Source organism: Mesocricetus auratus, unplaced genomic scaffold (genome assembly GCF_017639785.1).
Source record: "Mesocricetus auratus isolate SY011 unplaced genomic scaffold, BCM_Maur_2.0 Super-Scaffold_6730, whole genome shotgun sequence".
NCBI classification, from domain to species: domain Eukaryota; kingdom Metazoa; phylum Chordata; class Mammalia; order Rodentia; family Cricetidae; genus Mesocricetus; species Mesocricetus auratus.
In genome coordinates this window covers 1,385,411-1,409,470 of record NW_024429184.1, presented here as the reverse complement: position 1 = coordinate 1,409,470, position 24,060 = coordinate 1,385,411, and the positions used below count along the sequence as shown (strand labels likewise).

At 36.3% G+C, this 24,060-nt stretch overlaps 1 protein-coding gene across 7 annotated transcripts in view; it reads right to left on the bottom strand.

The window, feature by feature from the left end:
• Positions 1-24,060, bottom strand: part of Ecpas (Ecm29 proteasome adaptor and scaffold) — a 114,073-nt gene that overhangs the window by 17,781 nt on the left and 72,232 nt on the right. For all 7 annotated transcript variants that reach the window (XM_040737895.1, XM_040737890.1, XM_040737883.1 and 4 more), the window contains 18 exons: positions 23,590-23,812; positions 22,779-22,870; positions 18,498-18,632; positions 16,942-17,104; positions 16,400-16,572; positions 15,168-15,269; positions 12,951-13,074; positions 11,032-11,177; positions 10,605-10,659; positions 9,673-9,787; positions 8,639-8,707; positions 7,459-7,576; positions 6,912-7,079; positions 5,147-5,226; positions 4,449-4,554; positions 3,331-3,378; positions 2,421-2,542; positions 666-816 (listed from right to left, as the gene is read on the bottom strand). In XM_040737895.1, coding sequence (XP_040593829.1) covers positions 666-816; positions 2,421-2,542; positions 3,331-3,378; positions 4,449-4,554; positions 5,147-5,226; positions 6,912-7,079; positions 7,459-7,576; positions 8,639-8,707; positions 9,673-9,787; positions 10,605-10,659; positions 11,032-11,177; positions 12,951-13,074; positions 15,168-15,269; positions 16,400-16,572; positions 16,942-17,104; positions 18,498-18,632; positions 22,779-22,870; positions 23,590-23,812 — 2,190 coding nt within the window. The remainder of the gene's footprint in view (positions 1-665; positions 817-2,420; positions 2,543-3,330; positions 3,379-4,448; positions 4,555-5,146; positions 5,227-6,911; positions 7,080-7,458; positions 7,577-8,638; positions 8,708-9,672; positions 9,788-10,604; positions 10,660-11,031; positions 11,178-12,950; positions 13,075-15,167; positions 15,270-16,399; positions 16,573-16,941; positions 17,105-18,497; positions 18,633-22,778; positions 22,871-23,589; positions 23,813-24,060) is intronic.

The window sequence follows — 24,060 nt, the reverse complement described above, 5'->3', positions numbered from 1 at the left end:
GGGGTGGTTGAGAAGGCTGGAGAGTTAAGACTATAAAAAGATAACAGACAATGTATATAAAGGAAAAATTCAACATACAACTCAATTATTCAAAGCTATGAAAGACACAAAGTACATAGTGGAGACCTCTAGGGGACTGCTTTCTACCAGTCCAGGCAGATTTCGTTTTTTTCCTCAATAAAGGTGTCACATACAACATTTAAAATAACTGATCAAAGACAAAGCACAACAATTTTAGATCACAGTTTAGGTCTAGATCCAGTCCCTAAAAACGTAAAAAAAATTTCAGACTGTTAAAATTATGTTAATACATTGTCGATTTCAGCCAAGTGTCAGTGGTGCATGCCTTAAATTCTGGCACTCAGAAGGCAGAGGCAAATGCAGGTGATCTTTGAGTAAGTGGCCAGCCTGGTCTAAAGAGTGAGTTTGCGGACAAGGGTTACACAGAGAAACCCTGTTTTGGAGTGAGGGGGTACAATTATTGATTTTATCTGATTAATGAAAACATATATGAGCTGAACAGGACCCCCCCCCAAAAAAAAACAAAACCAAGAAAAGTCCATTGCATGTAGTGTTTAAGAGCAAAAGAACCATAAGTTATCGTGATCTAACAGTGATCATACCTCATATCAATACTAACCAACATACTTCTGCTATCAGCTCACCTTTTCTTGTTCTGTAGCGCGGAGACTCAAATAATTGAGAACTTGAGGCTCCAGCACACTTAAGGATTCAAGCAGTGCTGGGATGAGTTTAGGGGCATGTGGCTTCAGCATGGCTCCGGCACTTTTGCTGATCTTCACAAGGGTGTTAATGCTAGATACACAGAACACAAAACCTGAGTCTTTTCACCAAATATAGAAAGTCCTACAATCTAATCATGAGAATGTTCTGCAGTTGCATTTAGGTATATACTCATATGGTTCACAGCCTGATCTAGGCAACCAGGAAGTGAAGTTTCTGGTTATGAACCCAGGTCTCTAGGCACTAAAAAAATTACAGATATTTTTAAGTAAGCACACATAAAACACAGAGAGGCCCAAGATGAAATTCCTTGTCATCTTTACCTATTTCAACAATTAGTAATAATGACCAATTTTACTTCATTTGTAATTTCTTCATACATTTAAGCATAATTTCCCCTTCTGCTATATTACTTTAAGCTAATTAAATTTCAGTATGTATCTCTACAAGTACTTTACCACAAACATAACAATTTTATACTTGAAAAATACCAAAAACTTCTTCTCATCTATTATCCAAGTTTTTTTGGTTGTCCCAGAAATTTTCTTCAAGAGTTGACTGTGGTGAGTGCCTGTCAATCCCAGTACCTAGGAGACTAAGATGAGTGGCTGAGAGCTCAAGGCCAGCCTTGTCTACATAACAAAACTTTTATCTAAAAAAAAAATGATAGTTTGTTAGACTCTAGATTCAGAAATTAAAGTCTATCCATTGCCATCTTCAAACATTTTTTGTTTTGTTTTCTTTTGTTTGGTTGTTTTTTGAGACAGGGTCTCCTTATGCAAAAACACTGATTGACATGGAATCTTCTACATAGACAAGAACTCAGAGATCTGATGGCCTCTACCTCCCAAGTGCTGGAATCAAAGGTGTGTGCCATCACAGCAGCTTGACTCTTGAAACTTTTTAACAGTCCTGTCCTTTCTCTTTTTCTCTCATTTGACATCACTGATTATATTCCAGTTGTGTTAACATATATCCTATACAAATAGGTAGGCTAACCATGTAAAGGTTCAATTATTTTAAAAATATGGCTTATGCCAGTAATCCCAACATTCTGACATATAAGGCTGGGGGATCACTAGTTTAAGGCTAAGCTGGGTTGCATATAGCAAATCAAGGCCAAAGTGAGTTATGTGGGTAGACTCTGCCTCCCACACCACCAAGACTCTTTCATGAGCAATGCAGTATGCGCTGGATCCCACCACATCAGGATGCATCCCCTGTTGTGTCATTTAACACTATTAGGGTCATAACTGGGCTCAAGTTTCGACATCCTGAACCATCATTAAGGTCCACATTTTCATTTCAGGCAGCTTTAGGCACCATTAACAATCACCATATAGATTAGTTTACCATGGACAGCAAAACGGTTGTATGCAACAAGCAAGCCCCTGAAGACCTGTGGTGTAACAGGAGAACGTGCTTGCTAAGGAAAGGGGCCAATGACAATAGAATAATATGTAACTTGCAATGCTAGTTGAAATCAAGGTCTCCACGAAATATGACTATAAAAATACTATGACTCGCATCTTTTCATAAATGCTTAGGTTACCGCAATAGATTCTCCTCAATCCATTTTCCGTATTTTTAGGAATCTAACATTCATGGAAACACATTTACTATAGACTGGCTACAAACTAAATAATTCCAATACATTCATTTCAATCAAACCACACCTGAGGGCTCGGACTTCCGTCACAGGACTCATCATTCCTTTGTCCAGAAGGCAGGGCAGGAGGACAGCAATGGTTCTCTGGCCAGCTGCTCCTTTGGCAGGATCACACATTTTCACACAAACCTCACATACAAAGAGCATGGGCATTAGTGAAGCTGGTCTCTCAACTATTAAAGCATTTCTCTGACAAAGTGCTTTTAATGTCACTATCAGGAACAGAGAGTGGGTCAATCTATTTTCTATGCCACTATGGGGGTTGGAGGGAGATATAGGAATTCCAGAACTAGGTCCTAAAGATATGCTATATCTAACCAGAAAATTTGTAATGTATTTTATTCTCTAATTTTTTACTTTCTGATTTGTATTATAAGAAACAAAGGAGCTGAAGATGTACGTGATGAAAACTGGAAGAAAGCACTTTTAAAAAGGCCGGGCAAATTCTGGTAAAGAACACAAACCTAATGAAAGGCACCTGGATTTAAAACATACTCTTACTACTTAGTAATGTGATCAATGACAAGGGTTATGCAATTAGAATGTAAATTACAAAAGTAAGTCCAAGTGGCAGACTATTTGGTTTCAAAAAGCTTGCCAACCTCATAAATTTGGCAAAGACATTAAAAGGAAGACGTATATTCCTTTATTTAAGTGAGTAATATATTCTTCAGAGTCAAAGGAAAAGTATACCTCATGTAGAGACCTTGCCATTTAAAGAATCAGAGGTATATTGTGCTCAGGATTCACTACCCTTAGTGTAACAGAACCCATTTTCTTATTCACTGTAAGAGCAGTAAACTATACAAGGCAACATTATATCATATGACCAAAAAAAGGAAAAAAAAAAAAAAGCAATGTCAAGTGCATGGTGAGTCCTGCCCTACTCTATCCCACTGTGAGATGAGTATTCTCACCTTGCTCAGAGTTTTCAGAACTAGTTCTGCTGTTTTCCGTACAGATTCCTAAAAACAAGAAAAGTCTGGCATTATACATATTAGGCGGCATTCATTCTTATCTACACTATAATGGGTAGTTAACTACCTTAGATCCTAATACAAAATAGTAAAACATAACTTTCAGTAACAGGTTTAAGTATATAATATTTCATTAGGCTCTTTGCCCATTAAGGAACATACAGATCTCATATATTTTCGCTCATATAAATATATAGTCAATAACTACAACAATCCAAAAGTAACATGTAGTATAAAAGTATATAAATAAAACTCTCTGTGAAGATTATAAAAGAGTTGCATTTTCTAATGAATAAAGCAATGAGAAAGACAAGCTTAGCGGTCTACTTTAAGGATATCAAAATGGTTTAAAAATTAGATAATCTGGTACTTTAGTTGGATCATGATTATCCTCAAAAGATTTAAGTGGTAAACCAAAAAGGCACTACTAGAACCTCAGAGATGGGGGAAAGTACAGACCACTGAGAACAAGCCCTTAAAGGAGACGATGGGGCCTAGATAACCTCCTCCTCTTCTCTATTCTCTACCCAAGTAAATGTTTGCTTCTACCTCAGACTCTGACCCTGACAGATCGCCTTGTCATAGGCCCAAACAGAGTCCATCTATGATAAATAATAGCCCCAAAAATAGCTAAGCCATTTCCCTTTACAAATTATCTAAGTTTACAGTAATAGGAAGCAAGAAAATACCCCAAAACAGATGTTTTTATTAATCACACTATTTAGAAATGAACGAGCACTTTTTGAAACTTTAGTCATTACGAATTACTTCAGAATGAGTATTTGCTCTTAATCCAACAGCATCATGAGATTTCTATTGAAAGAAAAGGCATGTTGTAGCCACCTTCTTTAAGTCAGATCAGTTTAGACCTAAATGAAAACACCTAAACTTTTATGTGTGTGTATATCAAAGCTGAAATTTGGAGATAAAACTATGGTTTCCTAAAATTGTCTAGACAGGGAGTTTTAAAATATATGCATTTTTAAACTCTATAACATATTTCAATGATTCCAGTTTAAATTCGTATACATACAAATGTAGATTTATTTCTATAATACCTTAATATCATCTTGTACTCTAAAAAGTGTTTCCCACATTTCCGGAAGTTTGTCAATGACATCATCTAAAGGTCTTCCTCTCAATAAATCATTCAAAGCTAAACAGCTGAAAAGAAAAACGTGATTTCAAATATATGTTCATGCAAGTCAAATATTTTACTACCAAAAAATTATACTGAACAATAATATAGACTCCATCTGTATTTCTATTCCTAACCTCTCACCCCAAGATAATCATAATTACTCTAGTATTACCTCAAATCTATCACATTAGTACACAAATCAATTAAGTGACAATTGCTACAACTATATAACTCAATCCCATTTAATGATACAATAATACACCACTTTTAACCTATCCATGTGCTGTCAAGGTGTCACAAGCATGTAAGAAGCATTGAATGTGTACAAACTACATATAGAAAGAAATTCTACCCTATGAAGCCATAAAATTATACAACTTGACACCTACCAACTTAACAAGAGATCCACAGATTCATTAACTTCATACTTACATAAGCTAATTTCGGCAAATCAACTAGTAGAATTCAAATAGTTAAAGAAAAAGAACCAACTCAACTAAAAATATATTTATTGGTGGTTTTAACTTAATCTTTGTTACACCATGCAAAAAACCTTAGAAATCTGAATGGGAATTTACCAGCTCTATTTGGCTCATCTAATTTTCCAAGATTTACCTGGATTCTCGAACTCGCCACATGTTGCTGGTAAGGTTTTTAATCACATCTTGAAGAATTTCCTTTAAATACTTATCCACCTAATGAAAGCAAAAGATACATTAAAAAATGTAAAATCCAACAATCAAATCACTTGCCTCCCAATAACACTGATCATTTTTATTAAAGTGTTCCTAGGCCTCTCAGCCTACAAATCTCTCAGCCTACTTTGCAAGCACTCTAAAGTGTAAAGATAGATGATTCTTTTCCACAGCACATGAGAATAAAATCTAATCACTTGGGCTTTATATGACACAAGCCCACTGTGACTCATCCTGTCATACAGGTATCTTGTCTGGTCTTAGTTCTGTAACTTGGCACATAATACCTTTGCAATCCTTTTCCATGTCCAACTTGAGTAACTACTTTTTGTCCATGGAGATTCAGAGTGGCCACCACTCCAAGAAGTTCTGACTATCAAGTACCAACATCCATGAGTGGGGATGAACTCTGTGTCATATGTAAGAAAGAGGACACAACTATACTATGGTCCAGGTCTTGTAATGTGTGGATAAAGGAGGAGTGAGTTTAATCTAAGATTTGGTGATAATGAATTGATGGTTGACTCAGTTGTAACAGTAAACTGCAAGCTCAAAGAAGTTCTGCACACCTATAACCTAAGTAAATCTGGAGGCCAAGGCAAGAAGTACAAAAGTTCAGAACCAAGTATGAATCAGATCAAGATCTTGTATCAAAATAAGTACTTTTAAAATGGGTCTTGGGAAATATTATCAGTGGTAGAGCACTTGCCTAGCATGTTTAAGAGCCTGGGTTAAAACTCCAGTATTGGAAAGAAAAAATTATAAACTAAAAATCCATTTAAGAATTTTAACCAAACTTCAATTTGCAATTTTAAAAATTATTTTTGCTACTATGTAGATAAATTAAACACGTGGCAAAGAGAAGAAAAAGGTGATGACAATCTATTCATCGTGAAAGAATCAGGGACCCAGAGTGGATTCAAGGGGTACTTAACAAAAGCAAACTCAACAGAACTGCTACTAAATTCAGTGTGGGACTAGAGACAAAAAAAAAAAAGAAGTGACAGCAAATTTCCCAGCTTGGACAAATATATGAACAGTGAGAGTAAAGAAGGAAAGTGTCTTTTTGCTTTTTAGTTCTTTATTTAACATGTTACAGTTATGGTACAAGAAAATATCAAGCAGAAAGTTAGATTCATAAATATGGATGGAGTGTGTGTCCTATCTGACCCAGTACAGAACTGAGAAGCACGACAATAAGCAGAATGTTTATTTGCCCAGGAATCAGTAAAAAGAAAGCTAAGAGGACGGCAGTGTTCAGAGGCACCTCCTGAGAAACCTTTATATCTGAAAGGAGGACAGGATACAATAGTCAGATGATAGAACCAAGAAAAACAATATAGCAACTGACTATTTCTTTTGTCTGCCTTTCCAACTAAAGTAACTCTTTCAGCATAAATTTGGGACCCATTTCCCATGGCATCAGTGATTCCTGCTAACACATAATATTCCGTTTGTGTGAATATGCTGTCATTCTTTAACCATCTATCCACCCAATGAACATTTAGGTTACTTTCATTTTTGAGATCTCAGTAAATGTTACATCATCTCTGAAAGAAAAAAGTAAATAAGCAATGAAAGCAAATAAATATACAACGTACAGAAGGGAGCACTGGGTTTCAATCCTACGTGGTACCACAGGAAAGCTACAGTGTTTCCTAACACACAGGCTCACAGATACTTGCCATTGACTTGTCAGTGACCAATGCATTCCAAATACTTGTCATAGCCTGTCGAATTCCAAGATTGGGATCAAACTGGTAACGATAAAGTCGAGGAATGAGTTGAGGCAGAAAAGGAGCCAGTTGTTCTCCAGCTCTGGTAGCAATTACATTAAAACCAAAAGCAGCACCCTACAAATAATAAAAAGAGTGACTTACACAGTGCCTGCCATAGTAAAATACTACATATTAAATACAAAAAAAGTCACAAAACATCCTTTTCAATTTTGTCCTTGCATACAGCATTATTTAGTATTCTAGCTTTAGCAATACTGATGGCTAATGTGGTAGTCTGGCTCAGACATAAACCTTTCAAAAATAACTACATATCAACTGGCACTACATGGCTAATGTACCAAGTTTGGTTTCAGAGAAAATACAAATTAAAAACTCATTGAGAGCTGGGGGTATATTATCTAGCAGTAGAGCTCTTGCCATGTATGCATGGGGCCCTGGGTTTGACCTCCAGCAAAAATTAAAGAAACAAACAAAACAATGTGTAACAACTTACCTTCCTGGAGTTCCACATTGCATGGTGATTTGCCAGATTCATAAATTTATATACCAGATCAGGCTGACTAAGATCACTTGCCAGAGAACAAAGTTCTTTGTAAGTAGAAAGGCCCTGGCTTTGAAACAAAAAGAAATACATAATAAAACATTTTTCTAGCTATCTTTGAGTTGATGTGAATTTTACCATCATTATTACACGGGGACTCTTGAACTGTTCTTTCCCTCAGTTGCTAATATCATGTTAATCACTGAGACAGAAAACAAGAATATAAACTTATATATCTCAATTATCAATAATTCCTAAGTCTTTCTGCCGGTAAATAACTGTTGTGATCTGAATGTGAAAGGCCTCCCATAAGCTCATGTGTTTGAATACTTGGTACCCAGCTCATTGTGCTGTTTTGGAAGGTTGCAGAATCTCTTAAGGGGCTGATCTTTGTTGTCTAGAGGAAGGAGTTACTCAGGAATAAGTTTTGAGATATCACAGCCCAGTCCCAATCTCAGGTCCTAACTCTCCTTTCTACTCCACTAAGAGGTCAAGAGGTAGAATCCCAGCTAAACAGCCATAGAATCATCTACCACCATTCCTTCCCTTCCATGACAAAACAAGAGGAAGAAAAAAAAAAAAAAAACAGACATAAAAGCTCAGAAAGAATCCCAAAAACAAGCAAATAAAAAGAACTTTCTATGTGAAAACAGTGAGATACAGAATAACAGGAGAGATAAACTACTTGGAGACAGACAGATAGTTCTGAACCTAGTGTCAGTATCTGAGAATCTGAGTCTTTGAGGTCATGGTCACCACATTAGTCACTGAACAGGCAAAAACCCTGAAAAGTGGGCCTAAGGTCAAGGCTCTGTGTCACAGAGAAGGACAACCCTGAAGGGCCAGGCCATCCTAGCTTAAAGCTCAAGAATCCAGCGTCCAATGAGGTCATGGAATCAGTTCAACTTTCCCTTTACCATCAGCTGTCTACCTGCTCACCCCTGCCAAGGACATTCCCAAGGGTATTCTCCAGCAAATTTCCAGCATACAAATCTCTAGCTCAGAGTCTGTTTCCAAGGAAACCCAATCTAAACAGTAGGGTGTTTTCCCACACCATTTTTATTTATCCATTAACAAATGACATTCCTGCTCTGCCCTAGTTGATCAATAGATTTAGATTTAGCACACTTACCCATCAGGTGTTTTGCCAAGGCCTCCCCCTTGAAACACCACTGTCTCTCCAGAAACTTCATGTTTAGCTCTAAAACAAAAATTTAGCTTCAAATTTTCCATACCAACAATAAGCAAATGAGTATAATCCATTTGCAAACTGAAAAAATAGGTATCTAGTATATGAAATATACAAACTATCCATTTCTACCAGATTGCAAATTTTCTAAACTCAAATGTAAACAAAACAAATTCGCAGATACTAAACAAATACCGCTTCACAGAGTTAAACAAATGTAATGTAGAAGAATGCAACACATCTTGCATCATAAAAACAAATGTTCTTCAGCATAAACAAATATAATATACCTTAAAATAATTTTCCCTAACATTACGTGTGACACAATGGCCAGCCACCAGTCATCCAGCCACCCATGGAGACAGTGAAAGGAAGAAAAGGAAAAAGCCCAGAGGCAAAAGGTGGGGGGGGGATAATTTATGACAGGACTGTTTCACAGAGAAACCTTATCTTAAAAACAACAACAAAAAAAAACAAACAAAAAAAAAAAATGGAAAGAAAAGCTGGCAAGAAACAAGCCAAGCTAAGATCCGGTGTTTACAGGTTAGTAAGTCAGTGTAGATTTATTTGGGAGCTCAGAGGCTGACCCGCAGGAAAGCTAAGAGTAAATGACTGCCAACAGCACTGAAGGCAACAGAAAGCAGTGAGCAATTGCAAAATCAATCCCCCTCCATGCACTCATCACAGGTCAGAGTATGAACGACATTCAAGTTTATTAATCACATCTTAACTCTCTTTAGCCAAAGGTATTATTACAGTGTTTTTCTAACCTGATGCTTTAATTATCATGGGACAATTCAAGTTTGAAACCATGACCTAGTTCAAGTAAACGGTATATACACTGGGATAATTAAACTGTGTAACAATCATTGATATGCAATGGTTTAATTAGAAAGTATAAGGTGGAATTTTTCCTTCTCCCATATTATAGTATCAATGTCCTATATATTCGTATCAGAAATTTTAAAATTCTATACCTTTTGCCAGTCATAAGTGTTTCTACAAGTGTAGACACCAATTCTTGTTGATCTTGTTCACTGCCCAGTTCATAAACCAACCCAAGTCCTTTTGAGGCAACATCTTGACTGAGTTCTAAGAAGAGACAAAATTACACTATTCTAAAAGGAATTTATCTTCTGACCAATTATTTTCTTTCAAGTGAATTATCTTTACTCTAAATTTTATTATATAAAGGTAGATATATGAAAGCAGAATCACTCTATTTTCCTAAATCAACTCAGTGGACATGATATCATGAGTCAACAAAAATGAGAAATCATGATCAAAAACTAATAAAATGCCAATAAACTACATTGTCACAGTAATAACCATGGTATCAGAATATCAACATATTATTTATATTAGAGATAAAACAACTATCCTAGAATTTTAAGACACCCATATCCAATTTTAGAAAAATAAAGGGAATATAAATCTACATGTCTTAAATAAGAATTTTTAAAGCTATTAATAAATTTCTAACATATTTATTCTTTCCTGGCTTTAATCAAAGAGGAAAAGTAATCAGATGTAAGAAAATGTTTAACACTAATGTTGAGGCCTCAACTCCATTTTAAAAATATAAAGTTGTACAGTTGTTTTAATTCATACATAAGAATTTCAATTTCCTGAACCCTAGGAAAATGGTACTGTGGTAGTTAACCTTAGCTTTCACCTTAATATAATTACCTTTAATACTTAAAATTTAATTTTTAATTTTATTGCAGCTCTGGGACAGAGACAGAATTTCATGATCCTCCTGCCTCTTACCTCCCACATGCTGGGATTAAAGGCATGTGGCTGGTTTTATTTTAGAAGTTTTTGTGCGACAATTCATTAACCCATACTAATTAAAACTTAAAATATAAGTTTAAAGAAGCTGACAAGTCAACTAACTACAAAAACCTACCATCATTTTCTGACAGAACCGAAACAAATGCACTCTGAATTTCCTTAAGATGAGACTGGAAGAAAAGGAAAGGCATTAGAACACCAAAGTCCTATCGATGCAGAGAAATAAGAATCTCACCGTTAAGATGCACTGAGGCCAGGAGTCTTAGAATTAAGGCATTCATGAACCTTTCTATTCCCTCATCTTCATAGATGTCCATATTAGGAGAAGTTGTACCCTCACAGGTAGTCTGAGCATTCTGCCTAACCTTTGTCTCAATATGAGTGTCCCCATTCCTAGCACTTCTGACATCACATCTTCACACTAGGTCATTCTCTTGCCAGTATTAATCAGATCATCATCCTTTACTATGTCACATGGAGCTTATTTCAGAACTTTTGCTATTTGTTGCTGTTTTAATTTACAAATACTCTGGGACCCTTACCTTCACTTCTATGTGGGTACTTAGTTTCCTCACAAGAGAAAGAAGCCAGATGCAGGCTGCTTGCCTCACATGCGGGTTGGGGCTGATAATATGCTTACTTAAAATAACTTCTAAAACCCAAGGAACAACATCATTCATTTTGGCACCTGAGGAAAAAGCAAAAAAAAGATTACAACTAAAACACTTTTCCTTAAAAAAAATCCCATCAACAATCATATAATAAATAACCTGGTGTTAAAATCCAAATGACCAAGAATGCCCAGAGGTAAGCATAAACTAATCTTTTTAATCTTTTTAAAGAATCAAATAACTAATTCACTGAATTGAAAAATTATCCCACTCTCATCAATCTCAGCAATGTTTTCTTTACTAAATCTTTCTAAGCTTCCATTTAAAAACAAACCAAACAATATCTCTGCATTTCACTTATGTCCTTCAGCTATAACATGTCTGTGTCTTTTCCTCATTACTTCAGACATTCACACAGAAGCCTCAGAGAGCTAGTCTGGCTTCCATCAACCACGGTCACACTTCTACTACAAGTCTCTCTATGATAAGATTACAAAATGACAGGTGAAGATACTGCGGTGATAAGCATTAACAATAACACTAAATGCAAAACTATATTCATTATAGAATATAATTCACAATGATATTATTACCATGAAAATAGTATTTAATTTTCCCAACTAAGAAGATAAAATATATTTTATGATTTTTCTTTTAGCTTAAATATTTTAAAAAAATCCTGGTTCAATACTAAAATATATTTTAAATTCTAAATTCAAACCAACACAAGAAGACATTTGCGTCTGTGTTTGGATTTTGTTTACTTGTTGTTTTCTGAGTGTACATGTACACACACGTGCAGGTGCATGAAGGCACACGACAGCACACATGTGGGAGTGAGGTCAGCTTTGCTGCACTTGGTTCCACACCACACAGGGCCACTGACAGAACCAGGCCATCAGGCTCGGCAGCAAGCACCTTTGTAGGATTATTATTTTACTTTGCTTTGCTTTGTTTTTGAGACAAAGTCTTACTACTTAGCCTAGATCTCATTATATAGCCCACATGTACTTAAACTTGTAATCCTCCTGCTTCAGCCTCCCAAGTGGTAGGATTATAGGCATACATCATTTTTTTGTTTTGTTTTGTTTTCCAAGACAGAGTTTCTCTGTATTGCTTTGAAGGTTGTCCTGGAACTTCCTCTGTAGACCAGGAGGGCCTCAAATCCACCTGCCTCTGCTTCCCGAGTGCTGGGATTAAAGGTGTGTGCCACCACTGCCCAGTGATATATCATCTTAGTCTGAAATCTTAATGTCTGTAATATACACTTAGGAACCACATACATACTCTCAATTAGTAGTCACTAAATTACAGCACACTTCCAGGACTAGCAGGAACTAGTGGAGCTTCATTATGTAGCAATGAATTATACAAGAAACTGGGAGAGTTCTATTTTTCATACCCAATCTTTTGGGGGAACATGGGGTAGGATCCCACTATGTAGCTCTGGATGGCCTTAAACTCAAGAGATACTCCTGCCTCTGCCTCCTGAATGTTGGGATTAAAGGCACCACCAGGCGCAGTCATGCTCAATCTTTTTTTTCCCCGTTTGGTTTTTCAAGACAGGGTTTCTCTATGCAACCCTGGCTGTCCGAGAACTAGCTCTGTAATCCAGGCTGGCCTCAAACTCACAGTGATCTGCCTGCCTCTACCTCCAAGTGCTGGGATTACAGGCATGCGGCACCACCACCTAGTTTGTCCAATCTTCTTTAATCAACCATTCTTCTTAACAGACCCAATTAGAAGGCCTGTATCAATATTTAGGAAAAAATTATTTTTGCCTCAAATATGGCAGAGAACAGAAGAAAGCCACTCAATAACTGCAAATCAATTAGGTAAATATATGATACCAGCAAGAGGGGTATATTCTTCTTCAGTCACCAGCCAGGCATCTCGGGCAGCCACAGAGTTAGTTCCTATTGCAGCACTGGTGATGGCTTCACCAATGGTGAACTGAAGTTCGATCTGCTTAGCCTGTAATGAAGGAAAATGAAGTCCACAATGAGAGCATTTCCCCCCAAATATTCACTTCTATAAAGGAGATGTTTTGTACCTTACTTCTCAGCAGATTTAAATGATGTTAATTTAGACAAAGCTTTCACTGTTTAGTGTGCCTGACTATAGTAACTGTAGAATGGATAATGGCTAATACATTTTTATAAAATCACTTCACACTTGTCTATGATATCTTTAAGCTACTCTCAAAAGGTCCTGAAAAAAAGTAGAAAATGATAAAGCAAATATAAAATGCTAAAACTTGGTAAATTTAGATCAAAGGATATACTTTTAAAACTTCAAAAGCCAAACAAAATTCTGTGTAGCTATATACTTAAATATTACATTATAATTCAGAAATTCTGATGCTGCTTTACAAGCAGGAATCACTGTTCCCACAATGGAGGTGGATCTGTTTTAGCACCCTCTGGCATTTTTCTGTTTACTGTGAAACAATTAAGTGTAAGGGAAAGAAAGACACAATAAAGAATGGAAAGCATATGAGGGACAAGCATAATGATTACACAAGACATACGTTTTGCACCGCTATTCTTAATTTAGTGTCTGAATCTTCATGAAGCATCAAGTGCTCATACCATAGAATTCCTAATCTAAATAAACAGGTCTCTGCTGCCATGATGGTAATGACTCACCCTCTGAACTATAATACACTCTTTCTTCTATAAGTTGTCTTGGCTGTGTTGTTTTGTCACAGCAACTGAAAATCAACTAAGACAACTGGCCTCTGATGACGCTGGCCTGAGTATAATTCACTTTGAAAACATTATATGGGAATGCGGATGCAGCCCAGTGGTAGAGTGCATGCAAATCCCTGGATTCACTCTCCCACAGAGAGGAAACAAAAGAATCTAGGCTTCAATTTCAATACCAGTTCTCTTACTCAGTTATATCAATCCTTAAATCTTTCAGGCTCAACTAAAGTTTGTGTCCTTCCTCCCATCCTTCAAGGCTCAGTAGTAACTTCCCATCCAAGCAGATTATACCAGAATTCTCTGACACAATCACACATTCCTTTAGGATTCTCCTGCCTTCTATGGAAATATCTTCCTATTCAATTACTTCTAACAGTATTTATGATAATACACTTTTGCAATCTCACTGCTAGACACCTGTGTAATGATGAACAAAGTAGACCCCGCCTTCAGCATAGAGAATAGTGAGATGAGATAAACGCTATAGGGAAAAGGGTTCCAAGCCATTTTAACTAAAGCATCTAATCTAGTTTAAATGCCAAAAGGGTTTTCAAGGAACACAGCAACAATCTGCAAAGGAAACATGAGGCTTTCAGAAAACTCAGAGCAAAGAGAACGGTATAGAAATGTGAGGTAGGCAGAAGCGAGATTAGGTCATGCTAAGACACTTATCACAATTTACTAGTATTCACTAGTAAATTTTCCCACTACAATGGGCATCAGTAACTCAACCAACTCTCCACAGAGGGCTAATTGGTTTCTTTTATTTCTACTATACAATGTTCTACTCAAAAATAATGAGTCTTTACCAAACATACAATTCATAGAGCTATGTCTAACACAATACCAAGCAAAAAGCTAGCACTCAAAATTAAATACATGATAAAGGAATGAATGTTTAATTCTTTTTTAAAAAAAAAAAAACCTCGCCGGGCGTTGGTGGCGCACGCCTTTAATTCCAGCACTTGGGAGGCAGAGGCAGGCGGATCTCTGTGAGTTCGAGACCAGCCTGGTCTACAAGAGCTAGTTCCAGGACAGCCTCCAAAACAATACAGAGAAACCCTGTCTCGAAAAAAAAAAAAAAAAAAACCTCAAAGTAGGAAATTGAGAGATAGTTCAGTGCTTTAGAATACTGACTATTCTTCCAGAGAACCCCAGTTCTCACATAGTGACTAAAGACCATTTATAACTACAGTTTCAGGGGACCCAACACCCTCTTTTGGACTCTGTGGGCACTGCATGAGGGGCACAAAAAGAATATCCATACACATAAACGAATAAACCTCCAATAAAACAAAATTTAAAAATCTCCAGAGTAAGCAAAACTAAAAAAAATTATTTCAGTAACAATATAAATACCTCCACAGAATCCATCAGGCCTCGCAAAAGGAGTTTCTGGTGGGGAAAATCCCCATCCCCAACTGGAAAATAGCCCAATGTTTGGATTGCTCGTTCTTTCATCTGGAAGAACACAGATCCTTTTTTTAAATTTTTTAACAAATTAAATAACATCTTTATCTCAAAGCAGTATTTCCAAGTGAGACGACAGGAAGAGGCCATCAATCTGCCTAATATACCGATTCCTACAATATTACGAAAGTGCCCAATACTACAGTATTATGAGAAAAAAACCATTAAGGGCCTATACCTATAGAAATTAAAAATTAAAAATAAAGCCTTATACTTAGTATTTAAACTGTTAAGGCTGGAAATGTGGTTTGCAGGCACAAAATTATCTATACTACTTAGTAGCCTTTGGATATCAGCTCTCTGAAACTCTTGTGCTATCTCACAGAGAAATGACACCACATTTTTGTAAAGACTTAATTTTAATACACAAGAAACCTATAGCATACTCCTTGGGTAATTGCAGTAGTCATCAACGGCTAACAAAACTGATTAATAATCGCTAAAAAGAAAACTATACAGTATAATTGCCTTGGTTTGAAATAGCAGCTAAGCAAAGAACAATACTATAATGTTTTTTTAAAAACTTATAGTAAACTAGTATTCCTCCACTCATTAAAGCATCTTAATCTTCAACATCAGGTACTTTAATTACAAAAATGTTTTAAAGTCTATGAAAACAGTTATCTCAACTTAAAAAACTACAACTGTTCTTATTCTCAGATTATTCACAATGATTCCTAATACCTACATTTCTTCAAACCAAACTTACTGTAAAACAGTAAAATTTAGCCCTGCCCTAAAATTATACAAACCATGAAACTGAGCATTTTATTATTCAGCTTTTGCATGACAAAAATGATTCTTCAATGCACTTTTAATTTTACTGAAATTAAAACTAACTGTTAAGGAGCTAAATAAATTAGAATAACTGGGTCAAAAGATAACATACAAATCAGTTTATACATGTCTTTCTCAAAAGCAAATTTTAAAAAAGCAAATACCTTTATCAAAATTACATCCTTATCATTTTTAACACATTAGTAAAACCTTATTCTAGCGTCAGTGTGCATGGATGGATGTGGATTAGATGACTATACTCAGAATAACTTGGTTTTGTTAGTTTGTACAACTAGGAACAAAAACACAGAATTCTAGAAGGGAAAGAATAAAGAAAGGCTTGCCTTATTAGTTTCTTTACTGGAAGGGATTCTATTGAGTAAGCTTTCTACCAGATGCAGTTTGGTAAATCCAGATCCTTCACTGGGGATGGGGAGAGGACCATTTCTGCCAATTTCACCCAGGGCTGTACAGGCAGCAATTGCCAACAGAGGTGATGTACTGTCTAAAAATGAACCTGTAAGCACATTTAGAAACAGAGAAGGTAGAGTAGCACACTAGTTATTCTTATGGTTTATAGCCATCAGCCATGTATTGACTTTTTCAAAGCAGCAACAGAAAATCAACGTCTATGTTTCCTGGCTGACCACTTGTTGACATTTATGTTATAGTAAGACACATGACAATACGATTTAAGTGTCCCTGAATGTTAGTGTTTTACTTATTAACATAAATTCCACTGGAATATAAAAACATGGAGAAAATAGGTTATTTTATGGGAAAGCTTGTGCCTTTAAAGTACATTGTTATAAGAAGAAACATGAATAGCTTATTAAAAATAACACAATTCTAACCCTGCAGCAGCAAATCCAGCACAGACACTAACCTATTATTTCTGTAGCACTCCGGATGAGGTCCTCCTGCTCAGGCAAGAGGTCAGCATCTGTCTCCAGGTCGCGCTGCTCTGCCATTCGCATTCTCTTCTTAGCCAAGTATCTTCCCACAGTGAATCCCAGTGCCAGCAAGGACCCATGCTGTACCTCAGGGCTCTGGATTTAATAACATGACAGCACTGTTTCTACCTCACACATGAAAAGATATACTGAAATAACTGCTGTTAGAATAATGTCTCTGATAAAACCTAAGGCTACAAAACAAAATGATTCTACTGGAAGTCAATGAATCAAACTTAAGCAACAACAATTTCTAACAAGAGTTTCTAACAGAGAATGCTGAGAAGTTAAGCTCATGCCCAGATTTAGATACTTTAATTTCATACAACCTCCAACTGTGAGTCAGGTGACTTTTTAAATACGCTTCTGTAGTATGTATACTTTCTGGGTCATTTAATTTTTCTTTTATGTATATGAGAGTCTGCCTCAATGTATGCTTATGCATCATGTTCACACAGTGCCCCAAGAGACCAGATAAGGGTGCCAGATCCCTGGAACCAGAGTTACATATGGTTGTGAGGTGTCACGTGGGTACTGGGAATTGAACCCAGGTCCTCTATAAGAGCAACAAGTGCTTTTAACCATTGAAAATCACTCCAACCCATTATACTTCCTTCTTGTTTATACCACAATACAGCTAATTATCATAATATTAAAGGATAACTTCTCTATACTGCCAACAAAATACATTGAACTGTCCTTTTCCTACCTACTAAAATCTCCAAATACAAGGTAGGCAATACACTAATCAAGTTTGCTTTTCTGTAGATGTTTCTGTAGGTATTAAGTGGCAGCAGCAGAGATGAGGGTTGGGAGAGCTAATAATTAAACACCAGGCAGTTGTAGGGATTCCTAAATAATTGGCTACCACAAAGTGCACATTACCTAAAATAGTACTTTTCAGATACAGATTAAAATCTACTAAGTGAAGTGACTGAATCAACACATTTATCTCAATTTTTACTTATAAAGGCTAAGAATTTGTAAGCTTACTTTATAAATGGAAACCTAAAAACTAAAGGCACAATCAGATACTTTGTAAAACCCCTAACCCTACTGAAAAAGAAGGAGAACAAAGGTGAGATCTGGTGGCACATGCTAAGAAGACATTCTCAAGTTTGAAAGCAGCCTGGGCTACACAGTGAAACCCAGGCTCAAAAACTCTAACAAAATCAGGTCAGTCCACTCGTGTAGGTATATTTCCAGAACTGAGAGAAAAACTGGTTAGAAACAAAATGTCAAAATTTCTTACTGTTTCACTAGCTTATAGGCACAAAGGAGAAAATAATCCTTTCTAGCAAAGGGGCTCCTAAGTCTTGTCATAATAGTACTTTGATCTCAAATTGGATAAATCTGTTGGCATAAAAAAAGAAAACTTGCCCCAGGACTAATAACAGTGCCTGAGTTTCAGATATGGGTTCCTACATTTTGTAAAAATACAAAGTTATTTTATTTAAATAACAAAGAAAGATAAAACTGATTAACATACATGATTGTCTTTCGTAGCTTTTATAAGTTGCTCTATCATTGACTTTAGTTCATTTCCAGACACTGTTGACACAACCACAGAATAAAACAAAGCCGCCAGTTCACGCATTTCTTCTTTACTGCTACTCATCAGACTCTGAGCAACACAGAAGAGAGAGACATGATTCACAACCATCTCCCTGCTGACAACAACTGACATTTAAAGTTATAAAAGTAAATGATATATTTAACATTCAATCTATTGGTATCCATGAAAAATATAATGCAAGAAACTATTATTTTCCAAACAAAATGACACTTCCAGGCTCCAATTGACAGTTACAATACAAAGGTCACACATATGGCCTTGGTTAAACTAAATGGTCACAAAAAATAAAAAAAAATCCAAAAGTCATGAATGGGAAAGAGGCTGGTGGTGGGATGGAAGAGGGTATAGAGTGAGAGGAAAATAAAAGAATGGGGGAGAGAACTATCAGAATGTATTATGTTTGTGTATGAAATTATCAAAGAACAAGTTTAATATTTAAAATGGATCTAACCTGAAATCCTCCTTCCTGCAGTCTAGCTTCCACAGTACCAGAAAGTACTATGCAAGCTGCCAAGGGAGGGAAACAATTAATAGTCCTATTCAACCATGACACCTATGATCCACAACAATGGCCAGCATAGCAAGATATCTGTAAAGGTGCAATAATGGCATCCACATGTCAGTGGTAACAGTAGCTGTCTAAATGGACTCAAGGCCTATCCAACAGAAGGGAAATCATGCCTGGTCCTAGAAACCTAGCCAACTACCCAGGACTAGTGAGGTCTTAGAAGAAAATCTACTATCATCACTTAGGCAAGGGTAATTCCTAACTACAGTCTAAATAATATCCCTATACCCAGAGGTACTTATAGCTATGTCTCATCAAATAGCTTCTCTCTATAACAAATGGAGACCACATTAGAGAAAACCACAACTGAACACAATGCAAACATCAATGGATTGTGAGGGAGTCCAGTCTGAATGGACACATATGCGGCTCCTGACTCTATGACTCAGGTAACATCACAAAAAGAGGTTGTGAGGTAGGGGTGTTGTAAGAGTCAGAATACCAAGACTGCCTCTCTTCAAAGTAGCTGGATAAACATGACCCAAACAATGACAATATCAATGGACATGCTAACACAGCAGAGGGAAATCTTACCAGGTCCCACCCCTAGACAAAGAACTACAGGCAACCAATGATTGCTGAGGGAGAATTAGCCTCTCCCAGGGATGAGCTCCCTGAATGGTTATCCAATACAAAGTGGTCAGCCCTGAAATCATATACACACAAACAACAAAAATGGACTCATCAGATTGTATGTATATATTTGTATTTGTGTGTGTATGTGTGTGTGTGTATACACATGTATATCTACAGGCACATACATATATATAAAACATAATAATAATAGAAAAGAGGCTATCAATTTGGGAGTTGAGGAGGAACATGGGAAGGGTTAAAAGGTGAAAAAATGGAAAAGTGATATAATTATATTTTTATTAACATGTAAAATAAATAAAAAGAAAACAATTAAGGAACTGAAATTATATACAAAAAAAATTTAGCTGGGTGGTGGCTCATGCCTTTAATCCCTGCACTTGGGAGACAGCAACAGGTGAATTTCTGTGAGTTCAAGACCAGCCTGGTCTACAAAGAAGTTCAAGGACAGCCAGAACTGTTACACAGAGAAACCCTGTCTCAAAACAACAGCAAAAAAACAAAAAAAAATCATAGATGCATGTTCATTAAAACAGGTAAAATAAATGTAGATGATTTAAAATACAGAGCAGCAAATTTTTTTTCTATGATAAATCAAGACTCTTCTGTGGACTATCTAGTCACTCTTGGGAGTACTCCATTCTGCCACTGTTCACAAAAGAGTCACAGATAATATTCTTAAAGGGATAGACAAAGTTGTGCTCCAATAAAATGAGAACTACAGCCTGTATGCCATGGAATAATGTCCTTTGTTATTTTTTTCCCACTATTTAAAAATACAAAGGGGCTATAGTTGTGGTTCAGAGATAAAATGCCTGCCTACCATGTGCAAAGTCCTGTTTTGTTTTCAAACTCCAGCATAATTGTTTTTTCAAATAAAATAAACAACACAAGCTTATAGTCCCAGCACTCAGCAGGCAGGGGCAGGTGGATCTCAGAGTTAAAGGCCAGCCTGGTCTACATATTGAGTTCTAGGACAGCCAGGGATACGAAGAGAAACTCTGTCTCAAAAAGAAACAAACAAAAGCCCTGAAAACCTTTATTATCTTGTAGATTATAAAACGCAGGAGTTCATAAGTAACAATAGGCCTTAGAATCAAACTCAAAGTCTGGTTTCTCTTCATATAATAGAAAGCTTTTACCGTCTATTAAGTGATTAACATTCACAAGATTAGTTTAAATTAGAAAATATTCACAAAGAATGAAAACCCTTTTTAAATAAGTACTTTCAGATGACCAAATCTTTTCAAGAAAAATATAAAACTAGTATCTCTTAACAAACTATATTCCTATATTCACATTCAAAAATAAAATCTAATGCCGGGCGTTGGTGGCGCACGCCTTTAATCCCAGCACTCGGGAGGCAGAGGCAGGCGGATCTCTGTGAGTTCGAGGCCAGCCTGGTCTACAGAGTGAGTTCCAGGACAGCCTCCAAAACAATTCAGAGAAACCCTGTCTCGAAAAACAAAACAAAACAAAACAAAACAAAAAAAAAGACTCAAAAATAAAATCTATAGCCAGTGGTGGTGGTGCATGCCTTTAATTCCAGCACTCGGGAGGCAGAGGCAGGCAGATCTCTGTGAGTCTGAGGCCGGGCTGGACCAACAGCCTCCAAAACAATACAGAGAAACCCTGTCTCGTAAAACCAAAAACAATGAATAAATAAATAAATAAAATCTATAGATTTTACCATAACTCAAGCTACAGTTTCCAAAAAGAATTAATTACAAAGCACAGAGACCTACAACTGTATGAATCATATTTTTATTAATAAGACTAATTTAAAATTCAAATTTCACTTACATTTTTATTTGGTATACTTGATAACATCTTTGGTATTATTACGAAGGAACACTCTCACTTGAGCTGGTAGCATAACTTAGTACTGACCACATAAGGGTAGTCATTATCAAAATTATAGACACGTGCTTTCCACATCTGGGAAATCTAAAAAATACACTTCTTACTCTTACATCTCTCCTATGAAATACAATAAATTCTGTTTGCAATGAAAATAATATATTGTATTTCTTTGTATGAAAAATAGTATTAAATATATTCACTGTAGCAGATAAGAATCCTAAATGGTCAGTAGTAAGAATCAAGAATTAACCAAGCAATGGAAAATGGTAACACTGTTAAAAAAAAGTTTTCTCCATAGTTACAAGATTAGCCACAAGCTTTACTATCCAGTAAAAAAAATACAAAACTGTGCCAACAGTGTGCTCTCTCTCTTTTGTATAAAAGGGAAAACATTTAAAATGCATTGTTTTATGTATATATGCATAAGCAATATAGAAGGTTTCACCCCACAAAACTACTGCTGCCTTTTTTTGTTCATCAGAGAAGCAGGGCAGGAAACTGAGACAATTTGAGGAGGCATGACACAATTACAGAAAAGAAGTATCTTATTGACAAATAAATATACAATGTAAATGTAGTTTTCAAAATATATACGCCTATTATTATAAAATATTTTGAAGCAAAAAAAATTTTAATTGATGATTTTTTTAATTTTTTTGGTTTTACAAGACAGGGTTTCTCTGTTTTGGAGGCTGTTGGTCCAGCCTGGCCTCGAACTCACAGAGATCTGCCTGTCTCTGCCTCCCGAGTGCTGGGATTAAAGGTGTGCGCCACCAACGCCCGGCTTAATTGATGATTCTTAAATTCATTTCCCAGCATCCCCAAGATGGATCACAAGGAATGCTGACCTAAATGTTTTCCAGTATCTGGTTGTGGAAAATTTTTTAAATGACTTCAAGGTAGTAAAGGGCATATTAAGACTGGTAGCAAGAGCCGGGCGGTGGTGGTGCACGCCTTTAATCCCAGCACTCGGGAGGCAGAGGCAGGCAGATCTCTGTGAGTTCGAGGCTGGGCTGGACCGACAGCCTCCAAAACAACACAGAGAAACCCTGTCTCGAAAAAACCACACACACACACACAAAAAAAAAGACTGGTAGCAAGAAAGAGATCTTTCAATTAGTTGGAAATATCTGAATTCTTCGAGAAATAAACATGTAATGAGGACATACCTTGATCCATTCCGTTTTGTCTACAAATTTGGTAGCCAATTTTTCTGGATACACTGACACAGCTTCCAATAGACAGTACATGACTGGCAAACCTAAATAAGAATTCAGAACCATTTTTAACTTTCATGAAAAAGAGTGAATATACAGAAATCCCTAAATTCCTCTCAAATGTAATACACTGCTTAATCACAAATTCCAGCCTAAAAATGGAAAAATTAAATTCTAAATATAGAAAGCAAGTCAGTTATCAAAAGGATGTACTGCTCTTCATCTCTACTTCCAAGACAAAATATGTATCTATATTAACATTTCTTTCTGAAATGAAAACTGTATCAAGGATAAATCAGGTAAATTTAGAAAGTAAACAAGGGTTAATATTTAGGTACAGAAGTCAAGAAAGTTGAAATAGATGTGCTGTAAATTCTTAGTATTGTCTAAAATTCAATTTTGTATAATTTTTATTGAATTTACTTTTGGACAATGTCATATATGTATATAGTATATTCTGATTAGTGTAACTCCCAACCCTCTATTTATTTCTCTCATCCCTATTATTGCACATGTGCGTGCCCGCACACGCGCGCACACACACACAGACACACACCACCTCTCCTACCTTCAAGTCCTTTTCCCAAACTAATATCTTTTTATTACATTTTGAGGCCCAGTGAGTTTAACCAGGGTCATTTGTGTGATCATTGGTTTGAAATCTATCCATTGGAGTCAGATGTACAAATATTGAAGACAAAGGTAAAATTAACACTTTGCTTAGTTGCTTTAACATTTTTTCTCAGTATGATTAAGTTCCTACCTCCAACACCTGCTAACAGCTGTTGAAGCAGACCAATGTAGATCTGAACAGGATTGGTTTCTCCACTCTTATTAGAAGATGAAGCTGTTGCCTGGCTACTTGACATCAACGTCCGTATGTACCGTCCAATGGCTGGAGCGTGATCTTGCATATCAGCCAAACTCTGGGAGGTGGGCACCACCCCTGCACTGTGAGCCAGGCACATTCGCAAGTACAGAATTATCTAAAACAGAAGGATGAGAAATACCAACTTATTAAAAAGTCAGTGTGGGGGGCGTATTCTTCAAAGCAACAATTTTCAGATTACACTTTCCCCACCCTCCTTCATAAAACATTACATAATCTTAATGAAAGCCAGGAAGCATGACTCAATATGCTAACTGAATTAACATAATTTGACAAAAAGTGTAAAAAAAATTCACAAATCCAGATGTGTTTTTTTTTTTTTAATAAAGACTTTTCTTTTTCTTC